This window comes from Orycteropus afer, unplaced genomic scaffold (assembly GCF_000298275.1).
Source record: "Orycteropus afer afer isolate SDZICR_OR568_19922 unplaced genomic scaffold, OryAfe1.0 scaffold00131, whole genome shotgun sequence".
NCBI lineage: Eukaryota > Metazoa > Chordata > Mammalia > Tubulidentata > Orycteropodidae > Orycteropus > Orycteropus afer.
This window is the reverse complement of record NW_006921718.1, coordinates 6,317,297-6,327,496: the sequence shown is the minus strand read 5'-3', so window position 1 is coordinate 6,327,496 and position 10,200 is coordinate 6,317,297. Positions and strand designations below refer to the sequence as shown.

The 10,200-nt window shown below is 39.5% G+C and overlaps 1 protein-coding gene across 1 annotated transcript in view; it reads left to right on the top strand.

The window, feature by feature from the left end:
* QPCT (glutaminyl-peptide cyclotransferase) overlaps positions 1 to 10,200 on the top strand; it is an 87,595-nt gene that overhangs the window by 22,621 nt on the left and 54,774 nt on the right. Inside the window, exon 2 of the mRNA XM_007945065.2 lies at positions 4,972 to 5,118. Coding sequence (XP_007943256.1) covers positions 4,972 to 5,118 — 147 coding nt within the window. The remainder of the gene's footprint in view (positions 1 to 4,971; positions 5,119 to 10,200) is intronic.

Here is a 10,200-nt window from a genome sequence, read left to right as displayed (position 1 = left end):
TCCACCAGCCACTCCTTGGAAGGAAGATGGGGCAATCTACTTCCGTAGTGATACTGCCTCGGAAACCCAAGGAGGGGTCGCTATGAGTCGGGTCTGACTCAATGGCACAAAACAACAACAACACTTATTGAGTGTTTACTGTGGCACTTTACATATCTTATGGCTCATTTAATTTTAATTATATCCATTTTACAGATGAGAAAATTGAATCTTAATGAGGCTAAATAACTTGTCCAGGGTTACAGCTCTTAAGTGTGAGGTGATGAGCTGAGAGGTACTTGAGTCTGTCTGATCCTACAAACCATGCTATTTATATGATAATACTGGAGAATAACTGAACCATCTCAAAGTGTAGATGAGCATAAGAAACTAGGCAATAAGTATTCTTTACTTCCATAGTCTCTTACCAGCCATATGGAGTGAAAATACTTAAGTGATTACTTAAACATATTCAACTAACACTGGTGCTGGTAAATAGCCAAGTGTCCTCAATTTCTGTTGTGCATTTCAAAAACTTCAATATCATTATATTATCCTTATCACTCTTCTCAAGGAGCTCTAGTGGCATAGTGCTTAAGCCATTTGACTGCAAACCAGAAGGTTGGTGGTTCAAACTCACCAGCCGCTCCATGGAAGGAAGATGGGGCAATCTACTTCCATAAAGAGTTACTGCCTTGAAAACCCAACAGGGGTTCCTATGAGTCAGAATTGGCTCGATGGCAGTTGAGTTTGGTGTTGGTTTGCTATCACTAGTCTCAGGGAAGAAATTATCTGATTGATTACTTACTTCCCATCATTGAACACCTGATAGGCATGTAATGAATGAATGATTCATCATCATCACTAGCATCTTAACAGAATACAGCATGTGTAAAGAAAAATCCAAAAACCAAATTTTGCTTTTTAAGCAGAGTTTACTCAAATATATGTGTACCTAAGAGTGTGAACATTAATAAAACATTAAAATAATTTTAAATCAAGATAAAATATTTACTACTTAGCGGCTTATGGTCATCAGGCTTGGACTGAAAGGAACTGCAACAATCATCTAGATTGTGCTCTCAAATGGAAATATAAAACAAGAACCACTTATGTGAGGTGAAGCAAATGGTTTGCTTACCTAAAGGAGCCCTGATGGCACAGTGGCTAAGCACTCAGTTGCTAATTGAAAAGTTAGTGGTTTGAACTCACCAGTTGGTCTGTGGGACAAAGATATGGCAATCTGCATTAGTAAAGACTTACAACCTTGGAAACCCTATGGCACAATTCTACTCTCTTCTACAAGGTCACTGTGATTTGGAATCAACTCAACAATGGGTTTTCACTAACCTAAAGGTTGGGGGTTTGACTCCAGCCAGCACTGTTGCAGAAGAAAGGCCTGGCAATCTGCTTCTGTTAAGATAACAGCCAAGATAACTCTATCAGGCAGTTCTACTTTGTAACACATGGGGTTGTAATAAGTCAGAAGCAATTAGACAGCAACAAGTTTATATTAAAATTTTAAAAAACAATCAATGGGTGAAATTAGTTTTAATGATATATTTTATTTAACTAGTATATCCAAAAATATTATCATTTCAAGATGCAATCACTATAAAAGTTATATTTTGTTTTTTCTTCCCAATTGAGTCTTTGAAATTCAGTGTGTGTATTGCACTCACAGCACATCTCAATTCAGAGTAGCCACATTTCAAGTGCTCAATAACCATGTATGGCTAATGACTACCATATTGGACACTGCAGATCTAGATCAAATGCTTTCTTGGAGGAGTGAAAAGTTAGGGGACCTGCCCAAGGTCACACAACTTATACAGATAGTTCCTGACTTAACAAAATATTTGAGTTATGACAAATGGCACTTAACAACCATCCATAAAGAAGCAAAGTTGGTGCCTAGTTTCAAGGCATTTAAAGAAAAACTCACTCTGCTGCTAGGAGGGAATGCTGCTGGATTTAAATTAAAACCTTTTCTTGTTTACCATTCTGAAAATCCCCAAGCATTCAAAAACATTGGCAAAAAATAAGCTGTTGGTTACTACAGAAGAAACTCCAAGGCCTGGATGATGATTGTGTTATTTGAAGACTAGTTTTTAAATTGTTTTATCCCAGAAATGGGTATCTACTGCCTTGAGAAGAGCATTCCTTTCAAGATTCTGCTGCTACTTGATAATGCTTCAGGACACCTTCTTCAAGTAGTTGATCTAAATCAAGATGCAAAAGTGGTGTATCTACCTTCCGATGTGGCACATTACCTATGGACTAGTTTGCTCAGGCAATAGCTGCAACAGATGGAAGTATGGTAACATTATGCAATACCTGGAAGAATTATAATATTATATTCAGTGTATTCAGAACATTGTGTTTTCCTGGGAGGAAGTTATAGGAAAACGCATGCAGAGGATTTGGAAAATATTGCTGAGTTATGTGAACATGCTCCAAGCATTTGATCAGAACAATATGATGAAAGAGATCAATGGAAAAATTGTCCATATGGCAAGAACACTGAATTTAGAACTTGATTATCATCAATATGAAACAGCTCATAGATCACAAAGAAGGAAAATTGACACATTAGGATATAGTGGATTTTGATGATGAAAGAAATAATGAGAAAGAGTAAGGAGAGAAACTGTCAAGAAAATTTACAATGAGAGCTCACAAGGGACAATGAGGTTGTAGTCACTTCTTGGCCACAGCCAGCTACCCAGAGGAGCAAGCAGTTAGACCTGTGGGACCATAGTTGCAGGGGACATCTAGCTCAATTAGCATAACATACTACACAAAAACATTGTTCCACATCTTACTTTGGAGAGTAGTGACTGGGATCTTAAAATTTTGCAAGTGGCCATCTAGGTGTATCAATGTCCAGAGCAAAGAAGAATGAAGAAAACCAAAGACACATGGAAACAATTAGTGTAAGGGACTGGTATACCATGCTATCCTCAACCTATATGACTATGAGACCAGAAGAACTAGATGGTGCCCAGCTACCACTGTCAGCCACTAGGAGGGGATCTCTGTAGGAGATCCTGGATAGAGTGGGAGGAAAATGTGGAACAAAACTAAAAATCATTAAAAAAAAAAAAAAAAAAAAAAAGACCAGGATTGCTGGTCTGATAGAGCCTGGTGGAACCACTGAAATTATGGCCCCTAGCAACCCTTCAGGTCTGGAATTGAACCCACTCCTATGGCTTCTAGTCATACAAAAGACAGGCATATAAGCTGAACATTTACATTAGGTAGATACACTCCTTTGGAGAGATCAATCATGGGAGAATGGAAGGGCTGTGTAGGCACTGGGAGACAGCTGGGGGGGCAGAAGTGCATGTGAGGGAAGGACACAGGGAAGAGGTAACTATGAGGAGCAAGTGGGAGGGGAGCTGTTGCATTGTAGTAATTTGTAGTCAGTGTCATGAGACAAAGTGTATGTGAGCTGCTGTATGGAAAGTGAATTTGCTCTGTAAATTTTCACCCAAATCACAATAAAAATAATAATAAAAAGATTTACAATGAAAGGATCGGCAGAAGGTTTTTTTCTTCTAAACTAAATCAGGGGCTTCAGTTGCTTAAAAAAATGGACCCAGACGCTGATTGCTTTGCTGAAGTCAATAGCCAGTTTCAGAAGGCAGTGAGATGTTACCGTGAAAATGTGAAGCAAAAAAGAAAAGGACCATATAGACAACTCTCAAAAAGTTTCTGACTAGAACCACTATTACCATTCCCAGGAATAATTCAGATGATCCAGAACCTTCCACAAGTAGTGTTATTACTGCAACTGACAAAATGCCAACATTGTCCAACTCTTCTTCATTGTCAGAGTAAATTTTTATGATTTGTATATTTTTAAAATGTATGTGTGTGTTAAAATATATCTGTAAGCTTATATGTAATATTTCCAATCCCAAAGGCAAAGATTGGATTTATAAAGATGCTGATAATAAAAGGCAATAATAATGAAAACTAAAAAAAAAAAAAAAAAGAGGTATTCAATTTAGGTCAGAACTGACTTATGACAAAGTCATTGGAAGGGAACTCCTGTGTAAGTCAGGGACTACCTGTAATTGGCAACCAAAAGCTTTGAATCCAGCATCACTGACCCTAACGAATAAAAAATTAGTTGCCATTAAGTTGATTCCGACTCATGGTGACCCCATGAGTGTCAGAGTAGAACGGCATTCTGTAGGATTTTCAATGGCTAATTGTTTGGAAATAGATCACCAGGCCTTTCTTCTAAAGGGCCTCTGGGTGGACTTGAATCTCCAGCCTTCAGGTTAGCGCCTGAGTGTGTTAGCCATTTGACACCCAAACAGTGCTTATTTTGCTACATCACACTGTCTTTAGTAAAGCAATTAAGCTAACAAAATATATTACTTTGTTGACTGCGATTTTTAAAATGTTGGGTTTTCTTAAGAACAAGAGAATAATAATTGGTATTTTTAAACCTTACAAAGTAGTGAAAGGAGCTCTGGTGTAGTAGTGGGTAAGGCATTTGGCTGGCAACCAGAAGATCAGTGGTTGAAACCCACCAGCTGCTCCGTGGGAGAAAGATGAGGCAATCTACTTCAATGAAGATTTACAGCCTTGAAAACCTAGTGTGGGTTGCTGTGAGTTGGAATGGATTCAATGGCAGTGGGTTTTTTTTACTTTTTTGGTTTTACAAAACCATCATACAAGAGATCTTGGAAAACTACATAGGTAATAAATGTTAACAATTAATGCTCAGGTTTATAGATTTGAAAACAATTATGTTAATTTTGATTTTTAAAATAAATAGCTGAAGCAATTAATTAGACACTCTAGGTATAAGGGACTCATTTGCAAGTTAAATAGCTTAACTTACGTCATATGATGTAAAAGTTATCCTTTAATTTTGAGGTTCAAAGCAAAGTTTTCTCAATTACAAATGTCTCAGAGTAAATCTTAAACATATTATGAAATAATAGCCTTAAAACAATTTTATTTAATTCTCAGAATTATCACCAACCAGCCATTTTGAATTCCTCATCTCTTCGGCAAGTTGCAGATGGCACCAATATTTCTGAAATGTGGCAAAATGACTTACGACCGTTGCTGATAGAGCGGTATCCAGGATCCCCAGGAAGCTATGCTGCTCGCCAGGTGAGAGCATAGTACACAAACAAGTTTGTTGGATACTGTGTTTCACGTGAGTCATAATGTTATAACTGAAGCTCTGAGTTGTCTAATGTTCACATGTGTTATCTAATTTTATTATTCTCCAAAACTAATAGCCAAGAAACTCAAAGAACTGAGAGTAAATGTCTGTTCTGAATTAAGTGATCCATGGTGATCTAAATCAGTTTATATAAGATACTGGGTTTGGGGAACAACATTCAGAGTATTAAGTTCTTAACTCCTGACCATTTCAAGGACACAACCCATGATCCCAACCAAGTTTGCTTGGGCCCTAAACAGCAGACATCAACAGCCTCAGGCAGTCTTTGCTTGATACTTCTGGGCTATATGGTTGGTCACTGTTCTGGCTATCAGGACTCCATTATCCTTAAAACCAAAAACCAACCCCATTGCTGTTGAGTAGATTTTGACTCAGAGCAACCCTGTGGGACAGAGTAAAACTGCCCCATTGGGTTTCCAACACTGTAATCTTCATGGAAGTAGACTGCTACATATTTGTCCCACAGAGTGGCTGGTAGATTTGAACCACTGACCTTTTGGTTAGCAACTGAGCACTTCAACCACTGAGCCACCAGGATTTCTCTCATTCCCTTTAGGGAAACTGCATTCTCCCTGGAGGGAGAATTAAAGTCAATGATAAGCTACTTTCTCCAGAGCAGTGTTTCTCAAACTTCTGCTTCTGACACACAATAAAAAAATATATTTTATATTTTGTACACACAAATTTGCAGATTTTTTGTAAACAGACACAAAGGTTCATGAAAAATATTCACTCTTATTATCTGCAATTCACTCTGATGCTGTTAATTGTTATACTAGTTTTTTTTTTTTTTTTTTTTTAAATAACTGCTGGTCATGCATAATCCACTAAACTGATTCCCAGACTCACTAATTTTGCCACTGCAGTCTGAAAAATATTGCTGTAAAGGATGGAATAAGTCATAAGCTGGGCTGAGCCCTGCCTAACTAGGTTGCTAGTCTTCCTAAGCAATCTGAGACCCCTCCTCTCAATGTTTGTTTTTTTTTTTTTCAACCAGCCCCATTTCAAGGGGTGACCTGGGAAGGAATGGGAAGAGGATAGAACTCATATCCTCCTTTGAGCATTCTCTATCTGCCTAACCCTTGGGTGGAAGACGTTGGTACACCATTGCTATGCCAGAGCAAGACCTGCAAGGTTCCAGCAGCTCAGCTGCTCAGGTGTTCTTTTCTACCCAGTGTGTGGCTTCTTCTCCTCCAGTCTAGTGTTGTTAGCCATTGTATCTGTTGCCCATTAGTCTCTTATTATCTTCTTATGGATTGAATTATGTTCCTCCAAAATATGTATTCAATATGTATGCCCCTGTACCTGTGGAGGGAGTCCCTGGGTGGCACAAATCCTTAAAGTCTGAACTACTAACTGAAAATTTGTGGTTTGGAAGAAAGATCTATCAATATGCTTCCACAAGGCCATGGAATTGAATACACTTCTACTCTGCAACACATGAGGGATGTGATCCTGTATGGAAATAAGGCCTTTTGTTATGTTAATGAGGCTATACCAGATTGGAGTGGGTCCTAAAGCTAGTCACTTCTGACTTATGTTGTTGTTGTTATGTGCCGTCGAGTCGGACCCAACTCATAGTGACCCCTCCTTGGGTTTCCGAGGCAGTATCACTACGGATGTAGATTGCCCAACCTTCCTTCCGAGGAGTGGCTGGTAGGTTTGAACTGCCAGCATTCTGGTTAGCAGTCAAGTGCCTTAGGCACTATGCTACCAGAGCTCCTTCTGACTTATAGAAAGAGTATAACAGACATACACGGGGGGAAGATGCCATGTGAAGATGGACACATACAGCAGATACATCTACAAGCCCAGGAACTCCAAGGATTACCAACTGCTAGAAGAGGAAAAGGAGTTCCTGGGTGGTGCAAAAGGTTAATGTGTTTGGCTGCTAATGGAAAGCTTGGAGGTTAACTCTATCCAGAGTTGCCTTGGAAAAAATGGCTGGCAGTGTACTTCTAAAAAATCAGCCATTAAAAATTCTATGGAGCATAGTTTTACTGTGACACACATAGGGTCACCATGAGTTGGACTTGACAGCAACTAGTAAGCTGGTTGATTAGAAGCTGAAATAGACAAAGAAGGACTGCCCACTAGACCCATACTCTGAATTCAGATTTCTAGCCTCCTGAACTATGAGAAAATAAATTTCTGTTCTTTAGAAGCATTCACTTGTGGTATTTTTGTTATGGTAGCAGTAACACCCTTCTATCCCACAACTTCTGCTTCTTCTAAGGAATTAGGTGGTGGAGACCCAAAGAGCACCTTCAGGCAGAGTGAGGATTGACAATAATGGAGACTAGCTCTCCCTGAGCACTCCCTCCAAGTCAGGCACTTTATCAAGCATGTTGCATGGATCATTTCATTCCTCTCCACACCAATCTCACCATGTGGATACTCTTATTAACCCAATTTTACACATTCAAAAGGACCTGAAGTTAGGTATCTGAATTAACTTGCTGAAGGTTACACAGCTAGTAGTGATGAGGCCAGGATTTGGACCCAGGTAAGTTTGGCTTCTCCATCCTTCCTCTGAGAACTCTGGCTGGGCAGGGCAGACCTTGGTAGGTACATACAAAGTCTTCATCTCTGCTTCTTTTTGTGGTGAAGTTGGAGAATAAGGTGCATGCCTGTTACTTCAATAATATTCACTGGGCCTCCTCTCCCAAGCATTTTTTTTTTTTTTTTAAATTGTGATTTGGGTGAAAGTTTACAGAGCAAATTCACTTTCCATACAGCACTTCACATATACTTTCATGGCATTCACTACAATTTATCACAATGCAACAGTTCACCTCCCACTTCCTCCCAATAGTTACCTCTTCCCTCTGTCCATCCCTCCATGCACTCCTGCCCCCTGAACTGTCTCCCTGTGCGTAAACAGCCTTTCTTTGTCTCATGATTGTTCTTTCCAAGGAGTGTATCTACCTCAGGTAAATGTTCAACTCATATACCTATCTTTTGTTTGGCTGGAAGCCACAGGTGTGGGTTCAATTCCAGACCTGAAGGGCAATTAGGGGCCATAGTCTCAGAGGTTCCACCAGGCTCTATCAGACCACCTCCCTTTATTTATTTATTTACTTTTTGGAGTTTTTAAAAAAAATTTTTTTTTATTGTGATTTGGGTGAAGATTTACAGAGCATATTCAATTTCCATACAGCAGTTCACATACACTTTGTCTCATGATATTGACCACAGTTTACCACAATGCAACAGCTCCCTTCCCACTTCCTCCCCATAGTTACCTCTTCCCTGTGTCCATCCCTCCATGCACTCCTGCCCCCTGAGCTGTCTCCCTGGGCATAAGCAGCCCTTCTTTCTCCCATGATTGTTCTCTCCAAGGAGTGTATCTACCTGAGGTAAATGTTCAACTCATATGCCTGTCTTTTGTTTGGCTGGAAACCATGGGTGTGGGTTCAACTCCATAGTCTTATTGGTTCCACCAGGCTCTATCAGACCAACAAACCTGGTCTCCCCACCCCCTTTTTTTTTCCTCCAAATGATTTTGAGTTTTGTTTCACATTGTTCTCCCTCTCTATCAAGAATCTCCTACATAGATCCCCTTCCAAGCGGATGACAGTGGTAGCCGGGCACCATCTAGTTCTTCTGGTCTCATAGATTGGATAGTGTACCAGTGGCTAGGACTAAATGTTTCCGTGAATTTTGGTTTCCTTCATTCTTCTTTGCTCTGGACGAGGATAGACTCATCGTTACATCTAGATAGCAGCTTGCTAGCTTTTAAGATCCCAGTTGCTACTCACCAAAGTAGGAGGTGGAATGATGTTTTGTATAGTATATTATGTCAATTGAGCTTGATGTCCCCTGCGACTATGGTCCCAAGCCCGCAGGTTCAACTACTCGGTCCCTCTGGGTAGCTGGCTGTGACCACGCAGTGACCACAACCTTGCCCCTTGTCAGCTCTACTATACACCTGGGAATTCTGATCATTCACATAAACTTATAGGACCATTGTCTGCCAACCCTATACATGTTCTTGGATACACTCCCCATTTCATAGACATACCTAATCATTCAGCCTGTCCACCCATCTATCCACCCATATACCCATGTTAGCTTTCACTGACAATGCAGTACTGTATGTGCAAAAGGGTTCATCTTTGTTGTCTGTACCTCCCATGTACCTCTCTATGTCTTTCCCATCCTCAATGCTGCCATGTTGGTCACTCAATTTGGTACATTGCCCTTCTTTTCACCCAAATCAATACTTATCTCTATCTATCTAACAGCATGGTTGGTTGTTATTTGCTATTTTTGGTTCTCTGTTCTCTGTTCAATGGACTACCTTTAGCATCTCTTGTAAGGTTGGTCTGGTTTTCACAAATTCCCTTAGTTTCTGCTTATCTGGAAATCTCCTCATTTCACCATCATATGATCTACTACATAACCATCATATTTGAGGGACAATTTTGCCAGGTATATAATTCTTGGTAGAAAATTTTTCTCTTTCAGGGTTTTATATATACCATCCCATTGCCTTCTTGCTTATGTGGTTTCTGCTGAGAAATTCCAGCTTATTCTTACTGGTTGTCCTTTGTAGATAACTTTTGTTTTTCCTGTGCTGCTTTCAGGATTTTGTCTTTGTCTTTGGTTTTGATGAGTTTGATGAGGATGTGTCTTGGTGATTTTCTTTTGGGGTATATCCTGTTTGGGGTTCATTGGACTTCCTGAATGGATATATTTTCATCTTTCATCGTATCAGGGAAGTTCTCCTCTAGCAAATCTTGGACAATTTTCTCAGTGGTTTTGTTTTTCTCTTCCTATTCTGGAATTCCAATGACACGTATGTTATTCCCTTTGGATGGTTACCCACATGAACTTAGGTTTTTTTCATTTTGTTTTGATTTTTTTTCTGATTGATCCCTTTCTAAAGAAGTATTCAGGTATTTGTCTTCAATCTTATTAATTCTATCTTCCATTGCATCAATTCTACTCCTTTGCCCTTCCAATGTATTATCTATTTCTGACAATTTAGTATTAATCTTCTG